General features: G+C 30.5%; 1 protein-coding gene across 1 annotated transcript; it reads left to right on the forward strand.

Moving 5' to 3' along the window:
• Nucleotides 1-805: 805 nt before the first annotated feature.
• Nucleotides 806-23,574, forward strand: MS3_00002187 (uncharacterized protein; the record flags this gene model as incomplete). Its single annotated transcript, XM_012940282.1, has 5 exons — nt 806-885; nt 10,103-10,145; nt 14,363-14,446; nt 21,216-21,288; nt 21,989-23,574. The coding sequence occupies 5 exons, from the start codon at nt 806-808 to the stop codon at nt 23,572-23,574; spliced, it is 1,866 nt and encodes a 621-aa protein (XP_012795736.1).
• Between the last annotated feature and the right edge of the window lie 107 nt (nt 23,575-23,681).

Below are 23,681 nucleotides of genomic sequence, written 5' to 3' on the forward strand. Positions count from 1 at the left end.
ACGTACTGTTTACCAATAGAAATTGTAGAGGTATTTATCATTATAATTATGCCTATTTGTTATTCGAGTGATAAAACAATATTCCATAGAAATCATAATTTAAAGACAGAGATTTGGTTAATATTTACATTTAGAAATCTGGATTATTGCACAATTATTTGGTGAATTTCGAATGTCCTGATATAAAATTTATCTGCACTCAGGAGAAAGTATTGCCAGTATGTAGCATAATGTAATGATAAATTTTATGATTCTCCAAAAAAAATACCTATCAAAATCTAGTTGTTTGAAAAACAGTTCAACGATCTCTTTATTTAATATTCATATATTTCGCGGAAGAAAAATATCTTCCTTAATGTCAACGCATAAAATATGAAGAGGTATAAATATCAGTTAACCAATATAATATCAATGTTCTTTATAGATTGAGAGACTATTAGACAAAGGTGGTGGGACATTTTAACTGCAGCAAGTTTTCTTTCGTCATGACAAGTTCATTGTTTTTTTGGTGTATTTGAAAAATTAGAAAATCTCTTCCCCTTTCCTTATCCTTTAGCCCAACTGAAATGTGATTGGTTATTTAACACTAAGCGATATGACCAATCGGAAAAAAGAATATTTCTCCAATAAATGTAATTTACTCCCCTTAAACATCAGCCTATTATACCCAATATTATATATGTATATATATGGTCATTCGTATTGAAACTAGATTATAGATTACTATTCAAGCAAAACATTCTAATTGCATGACTTTTAAAGAAATTTACCTATTCTAAGAGGAAATTATATAATTTATTAAAACATGGTTAAAGGAAGAAATGCCAATAATAATAATAATATTACTGAGGATTCTATAGATGATTTTGGTGGTGATGATCCAGGGTAAGTTTTAAAAAAATTTCTACTTGTTTGTCAATAATCTTAAAGTTTTTCGGTGTCGATCATTTTTGGTACAAGTCTCATGTAAATTTTCCTTCAGAGTATTATACAATATGTTGCCTTTATTAAAAAATGACTTCAAACGTTAAGTTAAACGTAAAGTATTTCACCGGTTTCACTAACTGATTAGTAATGTTTAGGTTACGGAAACCAGTTTAACTAAGATCTAAAGACTAGATAGTATCACATAAAATGTGCCTAAGGATCTGGTTTACAGATATTTAAGTGTACAAATTTAACTTTATTCAGCTCACAATATTGCACGATTATCTTTCATTGTCCGTGGTGGGTACCTTACCCATACCAAACGCGGTTGGACTCCACTGTTCATTGCTTCTCATTAAATCTTTGGGAACTTCCTCTTGAAGCTAGTCACTAGTAACTACCTATATCTGTCAGAATGGAATTATGCAAATTGTTAAAATTCATTGAAGTCACGAAACTATGAGTTATTTGTTGATTTTAAATTAAATCAGTAACTACAATAGGTTGATGCGTCTCTCTTTAACGTTAAACTTACTGTAAGGGATATTGGTGTTACCTGGATGCCCCAAAATAAGTATGAAAACCAAGGTTTTAATTCATAACATATAGGTTGAATTTTGAGTTTTCTAATTGCTGAGACATTATTTCACTCAAACAAGAGGATTATTGAAGTGAATTAGATTAAGACTAAATTATTTTAGCCAATAATTAAATTAAGTATCTAGCTATCTTATATATATTTATAGCCTTTAAATATTATAAAAGTAGAAAACTTCATTAGAAGCAAACAATAACTACACCTGGATTCCGTTAGTAACAAATTGAATAGGACACTCAACTTTTTGGTTTTCTCAATAATGTTAGAAAACAATTATTAATATGAACAATACATGTGACAAGAAAAGATCATTAGTTATCGTTTTTTTAAACATAAATGTATATAAGACTGTTTATCAGTTATTTGGTTTTTTGTAGGTTCTATATGAGTAGCAGTTATCCGATGTTAATTATTAAGAAATTTATTGATTGAAATTAATAGTTGAATTCGTGAGTGATTTAAAGCTAGACCACCATGGAAAACCTAGAATCACTGGATGGCCGTTCAGGTTTTCCATTGTAGTTTAGCTTTAATTGACTCATGGATTCAACTATTAAATTATTAAAATCTCCTTCTGATAATAATCGAAATTAATTTAAAAACGTTTGCAAATGAAATTTTTTGGTGGAGTTTTATTCTCTGAGCTAAATGGTTTGGTTGTGGAGCTTTCATCGTTCTTCTGAACCACATCATTAGCACAAACTTCACCAAACTTCACCAAAGTCATCCACCTGAGCTACAAATCTTCTCCACCATCGCAAATGAAAATGTCATAAATAATAAAAAAAAACATCTAATTTACTTGATTATATCTTTAATGTCTTAGTACAATATGTGTGAAATATAAAATATAGAAATATCTTTTAAAATTGTTTTGGTAAAATATTAATAAGGACATTTTCGTTGTTATATTTCATGGATATTGATTTAAGATGTAGACAGTATACGTCACTTATTGACTTCATTAAAGAAACTTGAGTTCTATGTACAGCTATTTTCTCCCAGATGAAACTTCCTAGCGAAGAGCGCACACACCTTCTCTAGAAATATAGCCAAGGATCTTTAGATCATGTCGCTTGGATTCCTGACACTTATCACCTTCAGATGAAACGAATCTCTAGTGAATAACAACTTATTTAAAAACAATCCCAGATTTTCTTGTTAGAATTCACAAATAGTAGTAAGTAATAGAATTCAACAATGTTTGGCGTGAGACACGTTCCATTGACAACACTAGATGATTTTCGCGATGTATGGAGAGTGTATTGAAATTAAAGATCTGAGCCACAGTATTCCAGTTCAATTGTGGTATCAATAGTTTGAGTTCGTTGTGTATAACCCTTAGAGAAGTTATAGATTCATACTGATCAGTATCCTTATACTATGACAAGACTGTAGTCCACTGTCCCCTAGTTTTTAATGGTACCCCAACCACAGTCAGTTTGTGATGAATAAGTATTTTTATTAAAATAGTATGAACTATTTGTATTTCACTTACACCAAACTTACTACCCGTAGTATGATAGGTTAGTGGCTAAAGTGGTTCAAGTTTCATATATTAAGTCTCAGGTTCAAATATCACTCCACCTAGTTCTATATGAAAAACTGAGTAGTGTCACCAACCTTTATAGACCAAAAGTAATACTCGAGATTCAGTACTTAGACCTCTAAGTAGGAGATGACCTAATTTACCGACCTGAGTAAATATTTGAGAATAAACACTAAAATTAACAGTTCCATTAAAAAACTCGTTATGTAACATTCACAATTCACGACGTATTAAAAGTTAAACAATTGAAGATTAATAATGGTGGAGAAAAATTATAACTTGTTGCGTAAGGCATCAAAAAGTCTCCTCAACATAGCAACTAGATCAAACTGAAATGTAACCATAACTACAGTTAAAAGATATAAAAGGGGGTGGATCATAATGCTTATTCCTAAGGGAGTTGAAAACTCGTTACATTCGCAACAAGTCATTCTTTTGTCTTTCAGTTGATATACTGACCTCAAAGTAAATTGAGATCATTCGATAATCTGTTTATAAAATTTTACTCTGATTTAATTGCAGTGATTTTGTGAAAATTGGTTCATCGAGTAGGTCGTATTCGTAACAGGTTAATCCCAGTTAGTGTATCACTGAAATCGGGGGGTACTGTCTTGTCCTAGAATCACACTCTTTAACAATGAGCATCCGTAACCTAACCATGTATTGAATCCATGACATTTATTCATCCCAGAGAACGCTTAATTGTTAAAACCAGTGGATCGGCGTCTAAAGATGAAATTGTGATTGAAGTTGAGGTTGAATTAGTGGTCTGAATGGTCATGTATTATTCATGATACAATGTCGATACCTGGTGATATTGTAAGTAAACACGCTATAGGAGTTATATGCCAGGGCGGGGGTGGTTGTCCGCTACTACTATTATGTTAATTCAGTGACGAACGACTTTATTATTAATACTACCCAACTGTTTTTTCAAGACCGAAGTTCCTTGTGAAATATTTTGAAAAAACGATTAGATATACATTTTTCACCAAAATCAAGTAGGAAAATTCATTTGAATAAAACAGAAATCAATATTTTACTTTTCAAATCCGAATAATGTACAATCAGTTTAAGATCAGAAAATGTTCCGAGCCTCACATTATATACTGCTAAACAATATTACTGGAAAGCACTATAAACTATGAACAAATTTGTGGATATCTGGATTTTTTTCTAACTTAATGGATGAAAAGTGACAAATTCAAGTTCAAGCATGAACATTTAAATAGATACGATAACAACCTGGTGAAAAGTTCCATAACAGATGAAAAATACACTTTCTGGAATGCACTGTTAATCACAATACATCTATTTTCATATTACTCGACTGTCAAAACATAAGTGAATAAAATAATTCTATCACAATTATTTTGTACAGTATTAATAATTATAACGATAATAATAATAATAATAATAATTAAAAATCCTCGACTCATTTTGATTCTATATGAATGCATAGCACTTATCAACAATGGTTAGGTTTTACATAACTTCCATTATATATTTAGTAAATGAAACAAGGATTCATTGTTAAATAATGAAGCAATTATTCATAAATCTCTTTAGCTATCTATTCATTACTAAGATAAGAGGTATGTGTAGATTTTTCAGTATGACTACAGTTTTAACTGGTTGTCGAAACCAATTAAAGAACAGGCAGCAATGAACAATCATTTTAAAGTATTTATGAAACATCTGTAATCAGTTTGTAATGGTATCGTGAGTGAATTCTGTGAAAGAATCTTCAATTAAAATGAAACAATTTTAGATGTTTTTTGGTTTACAATGATTCTCTAGCTCAAGTTTAACCTTAATGATATTTATCCAATTGAATAAAAATACTTTATTAGGGAAACGTCTAACTGTTGTCTTATGAAATGAAATAGTGTAATTTGACATTCAATATGTATTAGGATATGTATTGGGATCGTGGATGCGCACTGTTGAGGAGTCATACAGTAGGACGAAACGACCGTCCAGTGCTTCCAGGTTTTTCATGGTGATCTAGCTTCAAATGACTCATGAGATATGTTTTATGCTTCTGTCGAAAATAAATTTTACAAACGAATGGTAATACGACAGTGACTACTGATCAATACACCGGTAATTTAACGGTTGATTTATTGATTTTCTAACAGTTTGAGTATATGATAATGATCAGAAGGGGCTTTGTGGAGATTTTAGAAATTTCACAGATTGAAATCATGAGTCAATTGAAGCTAGACCATCATGGAAAACCTGGAAGCACTGGACGGCCGTTTCGTCCTAGTATGGGACTCCTCAGTAATGCGCATCCACGATACCGCACCCCGCGAGGCTCGAACCCAGGACCTATCAGTCTCGTGCCAAGCGCTTAACCAACTAGACCACTGAGCCGGCATCCAGTGGTGTTAATATCTAACTTTCTAATAGTTTGAGTATATGATAATGATTAATTGTTCACCCGTTGAGATTCACCAACGAAGTGGCTCATCGTATATATTGGACTATATATATATATATATATATATATATATATATATATATATATATATATATATATATATATATATATATATATATATATATATATATATATATATGTTTAATCAAAATAAAAATTATGAATGATTTGGTAACCAAATTACATCATCATTTATTTTAAATAAAACGTTCATTGTTAATCATTAAGTAATTTTGACAATATAAAATTACACTAAGTAACTGAATAATAAACTAATATGAACGATATTTACAAGTAAAATATAAGAAAGGAACTTGTTATGTAATAATTATATGGTGATGCAATATTCATTGGAAATTGTTGTCATTAAAATTGATTTCTTTAGTGCGACATCTGTCTGACGATTTTTATTATGATTAGTCTTAGGAACAATAAAAATTGGAGTAAAGTGTATAATTAAACGTATAGAGAAATCTTACATAATTATGTATTTAACAGTTGGTGTAAAACTATTGAATAGTAGTCCTACATCTGAGGCTTTATACATCAATATATAGAACAACCATCGTTTATTTGATATTGTTCATCAGACTTATTTTTCTTAAGAAATCTCAACTGGTTCACTCATATAGTTGAAGAAGATATCTCCAACTTAAAAGGTCTATATGCAAGGGTTGAACAGATAAGATTTTCACTGCAACTGAAATGATTCTACAATATCACTATGGTTATAATCAGAAATTAGTTGTGAATTGATTTACATCCTATCTGACAACCTTAATTCTTTCATCCAGTAAATAAAAATGTGTCCTGTAGTTTGCTACAATGTTATGGTATAAAATAGTAACAGTCATCTAATGTCTCATACCAAACAGATCGCTTTCCTCTTATTGAAGTATACAGAAATAAAGGTTGCAATTAAATGAAAAGGTGTATTTTCTATTTTGATTACTTTTCAAGGAACTTTATTTATGAGAATAGACACAATGAAATAGGTAACTTGTTTTATAAAGGCAATAAATTATAAATCTTTTTCTAAATACTGGTTACACTTGTTTTGCTATAGATTTCCGTATGTGCTGGTGGTGGAGGGGTGTGGTAAGTGGAAATGTTGATCTGTGTATGTGTGTGTGTGTACTAGGAATGACTTATTTTCTTCTACATTGAATAGAGATTATAATTTCAGGTCAGTCGTAATTAAATTCATTTAGAAAAAATAGTATTTGAATTACAATTTTATTAAAATATGCTTAATTACGTGCAAAATATAGAAGTGATTTCCGAACTAATTAGTAGTGGAATCATTGTCATCATTGTTGTTTATCTTGTTTTGAATATTCAACTGACTTAAAAAAATATGACCTATTCATCATCTATTTACATAATTCCATGTCTGTTGAATCAATAAAGTGATGTGTACATTATACTCATTAAAAGTGAACCACTTACAAAATATCCCTTAGATCAACTTAAGTTTATTTCTGTGCATATTTGTAGGTCTATGCCCAATTATTTCTATGTAAAGTATGGTAAAATCATTAAATGTTTGTTTTAAGTAATTGGATTTAACAGAAATGTTGTTAGGAAAATCTTTTTGAGACATAATTAATCGAGTTTACATAAGTGTATGTGTGTATGCGAGTATTGTACAAAATGTCTTATGAATGGTTTGTTCAAATTTTCGTTTATAGTTGGTACTGTATTTTTTTCTGGGATTTCAAATACTTCAAAGAATAATAATGGTAAATAGATGAAACACATGGATTTTCCCAAATTTTGTTTAAGTTATTTCTTATAATTTATGTTGTTTTTATCTCAACATATTGAACTCATAACCGAAGATAAGAGAACATTTTGTATTGCCTGCTTGATGTAAGTAGTCCCAATTAAAGTTATTATTACAATAAATTGAACGTATGTGTTTAACTTAATTTAGGACTCATCAGTTCGGGTTACTAGTAGTTTTTCAAGATCCGTATCGCCTTATCGACACTTTATCAGAGTAATTACAATTCGAGATATGATACTATTATTGCCTTTTTTATATAACGTAGGTTTCATATACTTAGCTTTGGGTTATACTATTTGTGAAAACCTAGATGTGACTGAGTTTCAACCTTCAATCTAATAATTGAAAGCCTACTGCTTTAACTACTCACTCATCATTCTACTCATTTCACCAAAATTAATAGCAGGTATTCTCAAGCCAGTACTTAGAAACAAAGAATAACAGTTGTCAAACTGATGTGTTAATCTAACTGACTATTATAACAATACACAGAAGTCTCTTGACCTTTCATAACGTCAACTTCAACGATCCCTACTATCATATCATATTCTTTTCATAAATCATATAATTATTTGAACCATACTGTAACCCATATAGATTTTGTTAGATTAGCAACTAAATTAACCTCAAATGTGTGAAAACTATGTTTGAATGATGCAATTAATCAAGTAAGGGAAATCATGAAGGTGTGGACATTTATATAATAAAAAAATAAGTTATATAAATGTAAACACTACTGATTAAATCCTAGTTTCAATAAAAGTTTTGTAAAAATGATTTGTTTTTAACAAAATACACTCATCAAGTTAGAATAATTCTCATAAAAAGATGCGGATTTCTAATACAAAAAGCAATGTATCCCAGGTACTATTTTTATAAGACTTAGTTTAAGTAGTCTTATCTATGGCTTTTCATAACCTGAGGATCTCATTAGAAATGGCATCTCTAACTTCAAATCTCATAGACAATCTTAATTTCCTAAAAGACTTCAGCTACTTTCTTCTCATTTGATTTCAATTATCTAATATTTAACACATTGTATTGTGATACCAGATTACTGATACTGTTTCTTGATTGTCAGTGACCAAGGAAACATGATAATGAATACCAGTCAACAATCAATTAATAATAATGTTTCTTTTGAAGTTATATTCAAAATTCTAAGCGCTAATAAAGTTTTTTTGTTGTGTTCTTTGAAACCAATCCATTCATTGCTTTTTATTACATATAACTGATTACAATTGAACGATTATTTAGATTATAGAGAACTCAGTACTTTCATTATTTCATCCAACCAGATCCTTTGATAAATTAAGCAGATCAACATATATGTTGAATTGCTTCTATTTTACAGTTTCTCATCGGCCGCAAGAAGTCTGAAATCATACTTATAAATACAATAACAAGCAACGGTTTAACATATTATAATCCTATTTTACCTTCATTACGCTTATTACTAAAAATATAAATACGCATCAACCTTAACTATGTTTATTTATGGAATTTCTTTGGTTTTATCCCTTCTATTATGATTGTTTTCGGCTATAAAATAGAATGAATTTATTTCCTATTTTGACAGCTTACTATTCACACTCTGTTTTTAAATCATTATTATCCATTCTGGAAATTACACAGTGAGTGATCACATTAATCAAAAATAAGAAATCTATTAATTGTAAATTAAAGTAAAGCTCAGCATTTGATAGATACAGTGTTAATGTATAAAGATGAAAAAAGTTTGCAAACTTGGTAACTAAGTGTATTTTCATGTACTTGCTTTTAAGTCACAGGGTTTTATAATGTATGGTTAAGCTATTTATCTCCTTAAACGATGAAACTATAATTTATGACCTTTGATAAACGCTAAAATGACCTTGGAATGTTCACCTATTATTGGGGTTAAATAAGGGTTATATATATTAGTGTAAGGAATTAGGATTGAAATTTACAGTTGAACGTTAGGGTTAGGAATTAGATTTAATGTTTTCATCAAGAAGTGACATACGATATAATGCCAAAATGGTATTTAACCAAATAAGTGAATAAATTTCGTGCCAAAGCCCAAATCTACTATCTCAAACCTGATTGGTTCGTCCATAAATTATAGTCTCGCCAAAAGCAGTCAACTCATCATTATCCAGTTGGAACTATTGATAAGTTTTGGATGACGAGATTAAGATCTTGGCGACATATATACATAATTTATTAATAGTAGTAATTGACGATTGTTTCTATTAAATGTAATCAAATGAATTCTTTCTCGAAGCTGGTTAAAAGTGTAATTGTTTGAACTAATCAGTTCCTTAATTTAGTGTATATCATAACAGGTAGAAATAAAGGATTTTCAGTTCTTACAACCTCTCTATGTGTAAATGATATTCAGCTACTCAACCTTAATAGTTAGTGAAATAAATTTAGTGATAATTAGTGATTTAATTCAACAGATAAATTCAAATATATTTATTATAATAGAGAATAAACTGATTATAATCATTAAGTTACAAGTGATGAAGGATAGTGATCAAAATTCAATTATTAACATCAACAATATTCAAACAAGCATAATAGGATTCATTCTCACTGCGTATACTAGTGGTTATTTGAAGTCAAGAGCTCAGTGGAAGATACTGGGTTCAGATTGCGGAATGAAAATCACTATCGAGATCCAGGCACATCCGACTGACTAGTTCTAAATAGAACTGTCACCAGCTATTCATCTTTATTAGAATCATGTTTATTGAATAGATGTTCCAATTTATTATCAAACTATTTCAATTTTTCTTTTAATTCTAGTTCTCCATACACTTCTGGAACAGATAGAAAACGCAGACGTGGAGTAAGTTATAACTTACAAGAAATTTCAATAGATTTGTTTCACATTAGACTTTAATATATGAAATTCCAATGTTTATGACATACATGTTTAAGTGGAATTGGTTATTTTATGGTTAAAGATGCTAAATCCCTCATAATTATATTGTTCCTATTTTGCTAATTTATTTTTTCATTTCGAGTCGTATCTTCAACATCTAATCTTTCCTATTACCACTGATACCGTTATTGCCTCGGCTACTCTAGGATATGATTTGAAAACTTCATCGCTCTGTGCTAATTGGGTATGGCAACTTGTACATACATACAAGTTCTACGTTGTAACTGACTGACTGACTAGAAATATTTTGTGTGATTACTACTAGAAATTTTGATCTCAAAAATGTTATTTATATAGTTATTTAGTATTCAGAAAGAAATTGTGACATGAGTTTTTAGAAATTATTGACCCGTAAACTGGTAGTGAACTGTTCGAATATAGTTCAAAGACGGTATCATTGATTGCTTAAATAAGTTAGTCTAACTTACTAAACTATCAAAAAGATAATAAGATACGGTGAAAAAGTCGTTTATACTATGCATCACAAACTGTTTGTTAAGTTGTTATACTGTATACACTAACTAAATTATGATAAAGTAACTCAGGATATTACAAGTTAAAGGTTGATCTCATCAACAATGTAACATATACATTTAGCTAATACTTAGAATACTGAATTACTACTTATTATTTAATTAATAGTTGAAATCACTTGGAGGACGGCTTTTAATGTACATGATGGTAACTACTTCCCATCAATGTAAGCTCAAACTTATATAGAATAACTCTAGAACACCTTTAATCAATATTATTCATAATGTAAAAAATTGATTATTTGTATCTTATATAAACCTTCTTTTTAGCTGTCATCTGTATGAAACTAAATTTATTTCATTTAATTTATGTTAACATTTTGGAGAAAAGAATTAATCATTATATGAACTGTAATGACAAACCACTTTTTCCTAAAAATTTCCTAAACCAATATCGGTTACTATTTTACAGAAACTAATAAATTTGACTATCATTGATTTGAAAAGTGTCAACTAGATAATATAGATAATGACATAAAGAGAAAGAAATAGATAGTGTAAATGAAGTTGATAACTCATCTTCCAATGAAGTACAAATAAGATAATAATAATAATAAATAATCTTATTATAGTTGACAGAAGAGGATAATCAAATTCATGAAGACAAAACAGATATCTATTTATGACATTATCAATTTGTTGAGAAATATCAATTTTATCTTCATGTTTTACTTGTGATACTTAGAAAGATGTTATTCAATAATATTTGATCATCTCATCTTTTAAAAGTTATGAGATAAGAAAAATATGAGTTTAAATCATCTGAATGAAGGTTATGTATTTAATCCACATGCACATATAAGTCATGTATTTATTTACAATGTAGAAGTTCTTACTATATGGAATCCGCATCAACTAATTTAAATTTGTGGACTATTCTCTTAGATCTATGCTGGACCATCTTTCAGAGTACAAATTAAAAACAAAAAGTTTTGGGACTCTTTACTGACAGTAAAAAATAAATTCTCTTCTTGTTTGAGATGTTAAGTCATTGAGGGTAGTAAACTGTAAACCTTGAATCTAGGTGAAAGCTATATAACACAAAATTTAAGTTCCGAGTGTCCTGTCAACTACTTTCAATTAACTTTGGCGGCCTGCATGGATATCTGGGGTACCTGTTCCTGCCATCTACATATTTCAACAGGTTATTAGTTTTTGTTTATATTAACACATCATTATGCCTATTAATCGCATAACCTATTCAGAAGTGTTTATGAAAATTCTACGATCTCTCAATGTACAAGACGTCGTGGTGGCTGACAATAGGCATTGAAAAGAATGAACGTTATTCAGTTCTCGATTGCTGAACAGCTAACATCTAACTGGCAATCACTCAGTATTTATCGTCAGAATCGATGAAGAAATAAGCAAAGGAAAATCGCTGAAATACTTTGTGCTGAGAATTCTGTATTGTACCAAAAATATAATATTGAATAAAGTCACTAATAATAATAATAATAATAATAATAATAATAATAATATCTCATCACAGTGTATGCGATGTGAAATCACTTAGACCGGTAGCCACATCACAAAGTGAAGGATGAAATATCGATAGAATTAAGTTTATGATAATAATGACAGAGATATTACTACTACTATGCAGTAGGAGTTATGAAAGTATACATATAGAAATAAACGGTTTTGTTATTTAATGCGAATAATTCATCACCTATTATTATATAATGTGTTTAGTTTTATTGGAAAAGTCACAATCAACTTTCTTTACATCATTTACTAGGAAAGAATAATTACTTATACCATTTTTAAGTTGATTTTCTGAAAAAAGACAATAAAATAGATGACTGATCAAACTGGATTAACAGTTTGTCTTTTAATCAGTCAGTCATTCAGCTACAACGTAGTATCAGACACATATATACATCGGTCCAAGATGCAACACCTAATTAGCACAACAAAATGAATACTAAATTCATTCAAGTAGTTACTTCAGTGGTGGTAATATATAAACGGAAGATTGCATATAAGTATGTAATACAGGAAGAAAGAATCAGTTCGCAGGAAGAAGGGAATAAGATAATTTTAATCTCACAGTTTGAGGGAAGACAAAGAGCGTGTACACCGAAGCCGTTGTGACCGATTCTGAGACATGTCCCACACAGTCTCCAACCATTGGTTACGATAGTCACGTGGACCCTAACCAAGTAATCTGAATCTACCAACACAGATCACACCAGAAGTTAGTGACTTTGGTCATCCCTAACTTTTTTCCAACCGTCTTCAACACTGGTCAGCATTGCGCGTCGTGGTAATCGGTGTTCAGGCATGCGTAACATGTGGCCCAACCATTTCAGTCAATTAAGATTTGATTATCTAACTGGATTCAATTTACCACTAATCAAAAGAAGTCAAACATTTCTACAGTGTGATTCATGCTGTGCTTGTGAACTGTTTTTATAACATTTATTTCTACTAAGTTTTATAAAGAAATCAGTTAAAATTGAATAGAATTGATATTAATTTCCAATATAACTGATTACATTATGAATATAGAAGGAAAGTAACTGAGGCAATATGTTAAACGTTAAATTATTTATTAATTCACTAGAAGGAATTGACACACATGACAGTGATCATCACCCAGTGACCAATCAATTGCTATTGCATCTCAGTCCTACAAGAAGTCGGTCGCGGCCCAGATAGCCCAGTGGTAACGTCTCTGAATGTGAAGCTGGTTAACACGGGATCGAATCCTTCAGGGAGCACCAGTTCCCTCAAGATTACAGGCACACCTTGCTGACGAGTACCAAGTAGCACGAAACTCGGGTCCAGGGTTTCCTGTCGACTACCTCCAACCACCATCTTATCTCAACATAGTGCACGCAATGTCGAGCCACCTAGACTAGTGGCCACATTTCAACTTGGTCGATAGCATTCGATTTGCACTAAGAAGGACTTGACATCCATGACATTGGTCACCGCCCAATGATCAATCAATTGTAATTAATTCACTAGAATTTTCGACCTTTGATTTGTACAACTGAATTCACTTCAAAACAAGTTTAATCAAAACAGATACTTAGTACAATCAGCCATGTATTCAGATATTAAATTACTCTAAAAAAATTAAACTATTTTTAAAGAAAGTACCCAATATTGAAATGGTACACCAAATTATTACTATAAATGAAAATCTCTAACATTTTGAATCAATGGTGTTTGTAAAATGTGAGATTCATATTTAGCAGTTACTTGACAGAACAATGTACTCACGTCATAAAAATTTTGATTTAGTTTAAATCAACAAGTTATCAAATGATTAACAAATATAAACTAAGTCATGACAGTAAACATCCTTATGCCTAAATATATACATAACTTACCTATATTATTATTCGATAATTAAGTTTAATGTTATCATTATAGCGGTAGATAAATGATTAAAAGACTCAATGTTTACACAGTTGGTCTTAGGTTCAAACTTACCTCTGATTACTTTAATCTGAGTAATCTTGATTACGTAAACATGTACTTTATAACAAATTTATACTCAGTAAAAAGAAAAAAAAGAATATTCATACCAAGATTTAGAGCTGATTATTTTTTTTTCTTCTGTTTTTTCCCCAGGTGATTGAAAAACGTAGACGTGATCGAATCAATTGTAGTTTAGCTGATCTTAAACGTTTAGTACCAGATTCAAATCATAAACCTGTAAGTAATTCATTCAGAATTGAAAAGATATATCACTAGAAAATTCCCATTATATTAAAACACAGTTATATGAACGACAAACATTCTTTTCAATAATTTCTCATCAGGTTCTACAATTATCTCATATCCAAATTAATAATCCATAAGATTGGCCAGATTTAAGGCAGAGTACACCATTTAAAATTGTAATATGTAAATCAAGGTTTTCCATGGTGGTCTAGCTTCAATTGGCTCTTGATTTCAACTTGTGAAATTTCTAAAAGTCTCCACAAAACCCATTCTGATAATAATAATTACCTGCTCACTAGTGACTGACTTCAGGAGACACTCCTGGAGTTCTAGTGAGAAGTCGTTACCAGTGGAGTTCAACCAGGTCTGTTGTGAGATAGGAACTCACTGAAGACAATGGTGTACGGTGGCACAACTTCGTGGATTGGTTGAAGTTAGACATTAACACCGTTGGATTTCGGCCGGCTCAGTGGTCAAATGGTTAAGTGCTCGCGCGCGAAGCCAGTAGCTCCTCGGTTCGAATCCCGCGGAGGGCGGGTTCGTGGATGCGCACTGCTGAGGAGTCCCATACTAGGACGAAACGGCCGTCCAGTGCTTCCAGGTTTTCCATGGCGGTCTAGCTTCAATTGGCTCATGATTTCAACTTGTGAAATCAAGAATTGTTGTTTGCAATATCTTTACCGTTATTATTATTATTACACTTGATAACCTTTCTGAGAAATTTATTCAGCATCCACCCCAATCTACTATATCTGACCTCATTCATATTATTCTGCATATTACGTAATTTCTTATTTTTATTCCATTATTCTCTCTCTCTCGCACCTCATGTTGATCATATTTATTCTGACCATTTATCTCACTATTTCATTTCACTTATAAACTGATTCAAGTTAGCAACTTCATATTAGTCAACCCCAAAATTAACGATCTGATTTGATTTTATATGACAAACAACAATTCTTGATTTACATATTATAATTTGAAATGATGTACTCTGCCTTAAATCTGGCCAATTTTATGGATTATTGCATTGGATATGAGGTAATTGTAGAACCTGATGAGAAATGATTGAAAAGAATATTCTTCGTTCATACAATTGTGTTTCAAAAGATTTATCATAATATTATTTATATATGCTTGGCATAAAATTTGTAAATGATTATTTCTTAACCGTTATACTTATACTAATCCTTTAAACATTTATTCTCTGAAGAAATAGCTTACACTAAGTCACGAAACGTCAGGAAATCTGATTTTCCTACTCATTAGGATAATACAAATATATTAATTTTTTTTAAAATATTAACTATAATGAAGAAACAATTGAGTAGAAATTGTTGAGTTTTTTTGAGTTACAATATTTCTTTAAATTACAAAATCTATAACATTTGAATAAAAGAAAATATGATCAAATTCTATTGAACAATACAAAATATATGAAGGGACATTTATCATATTGTTAAAGTTTATATTCATATACATCTATTGAGAGACATTAGATCTTATTATTCCTAAGTTAATCTAAACTGGATGAAATGTGATTTTTTTTCTTTCTAAAAATATACCAAGAGTATGACCTAAATACCTATGACCTTAATTCTTGAGATACTAGCCACTAGGCAGAATACTTTCAGTGAGGTTTGTGAACCATATTCTTGTGTTTATTTCTGATAAATGATACAATATTATTTTAAAAGAAACTGCTATAAACAGGGTATGCGATATATTTACAAAGAAATGATATAAATTCATTTATCGGGTGAACTTTATTAGTATGGTTACAATCTAAAATTCATATTCAAAGTTTTAAGTAATGTTTTTTTTCATATTCTCAGAAGGATAGTGAATTACATAGGTAACATAGTTGTGGATAAATTAAAGACAGTAAATATAACTGATGATAAAACTTTACAGCTCTAGTAGATGCTTTTGATGTCCTCTAAGTTCTGTAAGCTAGAAGTTTAAATTGTCAGTACGGGGATTTGTGGAGGTTATAGTATTTTTATAGTTGATCTAAGCTTGAACACGAGTGAAAATCTAGAAGCAATAAATAGCTGTTTTGGCCTAGTATGTGGAGTTTTCATTGTTGCTCTGGTCAATATTATCAGCAGTTACGTAGTGTAGTAAGAAAAAGTTTATATCTGTATTTTATAAGGTTGTTTCTTCATAAGTGTAAATTCTTGTAAATGTAATGAAACGTGATGCGCATCTGACAGTTGCAAATAATCAATATATATATATATATATACGAAATTTCACTGGTATCATTTCACTTAGCCACCCAAAACGATAAATAAATGAGGTAGACAGTAAACAGATGCAAAAAAGATATGAGGAATAATTAAATAAATTCATATTTCTCATCTACATTCATTGGTCTTACTCGATTAGAAATAATTTTGTTACACTACATAAACTTTTAGAATAATATAAGCTTTACATTAAATTACATTCATAAATCAATTGACTCTTCCGTAAATCAACTAGCTTGATTTCGTTAAAACAAAGAATTATATTTCTTAAATCGATGTTTTTAATTCATATATTTTGGTACGTGGTGCATATGTTGATTTTATTCTTTTGTATGTGTACAAGTTTATGTCAATAGTTTTTCTATTTTACTATTATACAATGTTTGCATTACCACTACTGATTATGAGTGACCTTAGAAACAAGATCTTCAAAATGATCTTGTCAATGATAAGTTTACCTATGAAGACTATGTATGTGTTTGAATATCGCTAGGTGTATCCCATAATCATCAATGTAAACAAATTTTAGATAAGATAATTTCTCTTTTCACCTGTACATGTGAACACATAGTCAAAAATGGAGTTTTATGAAAAGAAAACATTGAGAGAGAGAAGAATGTTTCCTAGATTACAAAGCAATCTATGATCATATCATGTTGCTGTGATTGCTAATTGATGATAAGCTAATCAGATACCTTAGTAACATCATTATCAAAGAAGAGGAAACTGATCCATTATTATGCATTTACAGCGTCTATGATAGGTGCAACATAGAATGAACACTTTACTGATCATTATCTATGTACAGGTCAAATGCATTCGTACTCCTAAAATTATTGAAAGGACTTTATCATCTTACATTTACATGCAGTAGATATATGCTTGTGTGTGTTCATGATTTTTAATGATGGATGTGAAATTTTTTAATCACTGCCTAGTTTATCTAATATTCATTCTTTTCGAATCAACTGTGAAGATGGATTGTTAATTGAATACAATCTCGGTTAATTTATAATGGATAAAAGTTTAAATAATCGTAAAATAAACTTTACAAATATTAATGGTAAGATCTCAATAACTTTGACAATACTTTTTAAAAAGAGAGACCATCAGAAAACTTAATACATCTTAATACATTAACAAAAATCAAATGAAGTGACGAGAAAGAAGTTTCTGATTTGGTTAAGTTGTCAGTTAAATCTGTAATCAATATACAGTTCTGCCTAGCTAAGGAGAGAGAAAGTAACGTTAATATACCAAAGGCATATGTCAGTTTTCATGTTTTATTTATTTAAACACATAAATTTTGGTACAAGGTGGCACCAAACAAATATGTGCCACATAAATCACTCTATTTATGCTCGGGTGCCCAAACCGAAGAAGGTGGTTTTCTTAGGAAACCACATCTGGGGCCTTCGACCTAAAGGTCTAATCCACAAGGCAGTGGAGCAACGTTAGGAGATTCAGTCCCATAGTATCCAGTGTCCAACGATTGGTTCATACGCCCTTTGTTCCTTCGGGATCCTGGATCCTCCGTATCCACCAACCCGGTTAAAGCGCTGGACATTCGGTTCTTATCCTCTCAGTTTCGTAACGAACACCACCGCCACGAGAAGGCAGTGAGAAGGACTTCTCTGGCAGTTGTTGTATGCACGTGGCCACTTGAGGGGATTTCGAGAAGGAGAGCTGACTCTCCCCACTCTCGGCTATAACATGGCATTAGAATAATAGAAATTAAACTCAGAATATTATCGAGCCATTCAACAGTGATTTTAAGGAGTCGTTAACTACTTAGAACCTATAATAAATAAATGAGCTAGAGGGTAATAAGTACTCTAATTAGTATTAGTTGAGTATCATAGTCAGATACAATTAATATAGTGTTTGGTACATATGTATATTTGTTCAAGTTGCCATTTCACATGAACACGATAAGTAGAAATCAACAAGATAATTAGTAAACGAATTAAACTAATATAGTCAAAATTGTAATAAGAAAGACTAAACATTCAGAATATGGTTCGAAAAGATAGAATATGAAGGAATTTTTATAAATAAACACTAAAATTCAAGATCGAGAGTAATGAATTATTAAAGGGATCTATGCATAATTTACAATGTGACTTCTACTACACCTATCTAAAAATAAACTTGATCATTTCATATTTCTAAAATGTTACCTTTCATTGAAGAGAAAAATTTAATATCTTGATAATTTGTCTAATGTATATTGTCAATTATAATAGTTTATTCTTCTTTATTCAACTCAAAATAACTGTATACTCATGTATAGAGACGTTTAAAAAAAGATCTTCATAGTTAACTAAATAAGATTAATGTGAATGATATGTATTATAATGTATTAAATATTATTATAAGTAATAAAGTACACCTGCTTATCTTGGAGAAGAATAAAAGCGTATCACCATAGTGGAGCAGCTGGTCTAATTATATACATATGAATGCCAAATATTCTTGATTAAAAAGGAATTTTTTATTATCGGATCAACTAAAAGGAATATTTGAGCAGAATATAACTTATTTTACTCACACCTTGAGTAACAAAAAGAAAGATGATGTACAAACGTTTACACAAACACCCCCCCACACACACAAATGATTCTTTTTCCTTTCCCCGTATTCCAAGGGGATATAGAACAGTGAAGTGACAAAAAATATGACATAAAATAAATAAATTCGACCTAAAGAAAGAAAATTATGCTTAAATACAGATATATTCATAAAATAAATTACTCAAAAAACCAGATGAGAATCATGTTTGCTCGAACTTAACCAATTATGTTTATGTATACCGATGGAACGTATGTGTTTGTGTATATGAGTTACTGTTGTCTTTTACTAATTCGATTTCGGAACATATTTGTAAATGAAGAGTAAAATAGGAAAGAACCATCTGCATCACATGTAAACATATTTTTAATGAACAAAATGATCTCTGATCCTTTGTTGTATAAGTTTTATTGATTTTTATGTTTGTGATTGTTCTGAATTAAATGTAATGCTTGACTCGGTATGTATTTTATTAATTTCAACTCATGTAAATTGCCTGATCGACACCTTTATAATATATTTAGTTCAATCTTAAAGTTTTCCCAACATTGTCCAATGTCTAGGCCTAATAAATGATTCAGTCGTTTAACACACTGATTCATTACTGAACAATAACCAATGCCACATTTATGAGGTTTTGAAAAATGATCAAATTTTATCTATCAGGTTGTAACATGACCACTAGTCCAAGGGGCTTGACATTACATACCTAATGCATAGTTTTTCTGCGGTTGGAGGTAGTTGGCCTAATGGGGACCACTAGTGTTTTTTGAGATTATGGCTACATGTTACAGGTGAATGCCAAGTGGTATGTAATTTAGGTTCAGGGTTTCCTTCCGAATACCTTCAACCTTCTCAGAGTTGATTTCCAACTATTTGATTACTGACCGGAGATCTCCTTGTGTCACCATATAATATAACTGGCAACCATAAAATTTTCAGCTCAAAGCAGTATATATATATGCTGGTGGGCGGCCTATGCTTCTCCACGAAAGGTAACAGGAATGGCCGACCATATATATATGGTCAATTAATTCGGATTTATACAAAACCAAATATACATTTCCATAGCATTAGCATAAGTGACTTTTTATCTTTTGGATAGCCTCTTCTACAAACTAGTAAAATAATAGTAACACATATTGTTAGGAATGATAAATAAATTTACCACCATTACGGCTCAATAATTATCGTAAAAGATTATAAACTTACTGGGACTAAAAATGTCTAACCATAGTTACAGACTTATCAGCTTAAATGTATTATGTTAGAATGAGGAGTCATAGTATGCCTAAAGTTCACAAACGAAGATCAAATGTATTGATCAATCCCCTCACCTCTACAGTAGTTTCCAATCTTTCTCCAGAGTTTTTTTTTTAGTTCATGATAAAATTTGCTTTCAGAAAATGCGTTTTTTTTTGTAGTCAAACATTTGATATATTCTCAAACCAAAAACAGTCATATTATATACTTCTTTTGTAGTATGGGGTTATAATGTAACACTTAAAATTAATTAGAATTCCAAAAACTATGGATCAATGAGTTGTTGAATTCTTTGTATAACACAATGAAATGTTTTCCATACTAAATAAATTTTATGAATTCAGATTGTAATGATTTTAAATGAGGCTCTTATTGATGAATGTTTCAGTTTACTTACCCCTCGTGGAGGAGCATAGGCCTCCCACCAGCACACTCTATCCAACCCTGTCCTGGGCAATCCTTTCCAGTTCTTTCCAGTTGCTATTCATCCTTTTTTCAGTTTTCCTATGATCAAACAAAACGATTCTCAACTCATTGTATCCATTTTTTCTATTATTATCCAGTTGATATAGTTTCCTGGTGTAAATGACCTAGTGATGAGATATATTATTTTAATTTATAACGCCATCACTGATTAAATATTTTCATTGACTCCTTTTTTTATTTAATAGGGTTCAGCCAAACTGGAAAAGGCTGAAATACTTCAACTTACCGTTGAATTTTTACAGAGACTTCATAAAGAAGGTGAGTGTATAATGGAATTCTGTTTCTTTTATTTACATGCTAAAATATGAAAATATTTCACTCATTGAATAACACTACCATAGCAACCGGCGAAAATATCGTGGACATGCTATGTTAAAATGTACCTACTATGACCCTTCTTAAGCACATAAATATGCGTTCCTTTTTGGTTAAAATTTTAAAAGTGATTATACTTCATTTATACAAATAATATTATTCTATACATATGATTCCTTTTCGGCAATTTTGAACGGCTTAAGAGCCAAGAACCGTACAAGATAAAAGGAAACTTGTTTTTTAAGTGCATCTCACCAGATTCCAACTACTTTACATTGAAATATAGTGGTCATATTGTAACTTGGTCCATAAAATTCCATCGGCACTAATGACCTAACAAATATTACATTGGTTACTACTTACTGATTGATCGAAGTAAACCTCTCAACCCCACATGAAATCATTAGCCATTGAAGTTGTCCATTAGTAACTCTCTAGAATTTCAAGCTGGTTCACTTGCGTTTGCATCGAACAGGGTGAATCAGTCTACTCAAAATTACAGGTATGGCTTGTTGACGGGCTTTAAACAGCAAGAAACATAAGTGCGAGGTTTCATGAAGCATACCTCCAATCGTATAACATAATCAGTAGCAAATATTTTGTATTAGTTTACATAGAGAATTCTTTTTTTATCATTTTAAAGGCTATGTACTTGGTTCAGAAGCTCGTTCAATTGAATTACGTCGTATAGGATTTAAAGATTGTCTCTTAGAAGTAACTCGTTTATTATCCACATATGATGGTATCAATATATCTGGTCAAGAATTAAGTCGACATCTATTGAATCATCTTCATCAGTGTGAAAAACAAAGAGATTTAGAAACAAAAACTTATTTAGCTAATATTGCTTCTGTAGCCAATGCAATGTATTCAAAAGTGAATTCATCTAATTCCACTGCTACTACCACTACCAATATTGTTGGCCAACATCATCAGTTACACTGTCAATCATATTTACATTCTCATCAACAATACAACTTAAATCATGCTAACAGTTCAAATTCAATGAAGTCAAAATATTCTAAAAACAATTCACGTGTAAATGAACAGTTGGAATTATTAGATAAACAATCAACTACACTTTCATTAACAAATAATTCCGTAAATCTTTTACAAACTAATGCATGTCATCAAAATGATGCTTATTATACTTCATCAACATTTCAAAATAGTAGAAATAATTACACATCATATCACTCAGTAGATTGTAAAATGAATGAGGAACAAACATCCCATAAATCTCCATATAAATTAGAAGATAGATACTCGGAACAATTACCTAATTACTTTTTACAAACGAATACATTTTATCCAAATTATATGTATAATGAATATTGGAACAAGTGTTCACCATATACTACTTCATCATATTTATCGACTTCCACAACGACCACTACCGTATCTAATGGGAATGGAATTATAACATGTGAATCAAATTATTTAAATACTAATTACCATACTTTCTCCAATTTCTCAAATACAACATATTCTACCGTAAATACTAATAATAGTAATATCGGTAATTCTCAGTTATCTACCGGTCTTGGTCCAAATGAAAGTCAATCTACATCATCACCACCATTTCGTTCAACACCAGAAGAATCAGATATTGGTTTCAGTCCACATTTGAAAATTAATTTATCAAATATTGTAGGAAACGATGAAATTGAAGATGATTGCAATTATTACAATCGTGAATGTACAGGGGGATTTATAACAACAACAACAACTACAACTGTCTCCTCATCTAATATGACTGCTACAACAATGAAGCCAATCCTAACAAAAGAATTTTACCAACAATCTCACTATGATAACAATCATGAATATGCTTATCATCGAAAAAATGATGTAGGCATGAATTTATCTGGTAATTATCAATGTTCACCTATTAAATCACATCCTTACCCCATGAATAACAATGAAATACATTCAAGGCATTTATCTAACATATATAATAATCAGTACAATCATTCGTTGTATTCAAATTCTCCCAATAATACATGGAATCATATTAGTAAAACAACAGATTTAGTACAATATCAAGCTAATCTTCTTCATCATTCACATGCACCAACTTCTGTACTAAACATGGATGAACGTACAAATTTATCTACAATACCGTTATCAACAATTTCACATAGTTTCAGTTCTATCACTAATACTACTACTACTACTACTACCGTATGTAGTATGAATAACCGAATAGTTAGTGAATTAAGAGAATAATAATGAATAAAACGATTTTGTTACAAGTCAGATTATATTTTATTAATTTATGAATAAACTTCTGTAGAATCCATACGCACAAATGCCTAAAGTTATTTAACTAGCAA

The sequence above is a fragment of the Schistosoma haematobium genome, chromosome 1 (assembly GCF_000699445.3).
Source record: "Schistosoma haematobium chromosome 1, whole genome shotgun sequence".
In the NCBI taxonomy this organism is placed as follows: domain Eukaryota; kingdom Metazoa; phylum Platyhelminthes; class Trematoda; order Strigeidida; family Schistosomatidae; genus Schistosoma; species Schistosoma haematobium.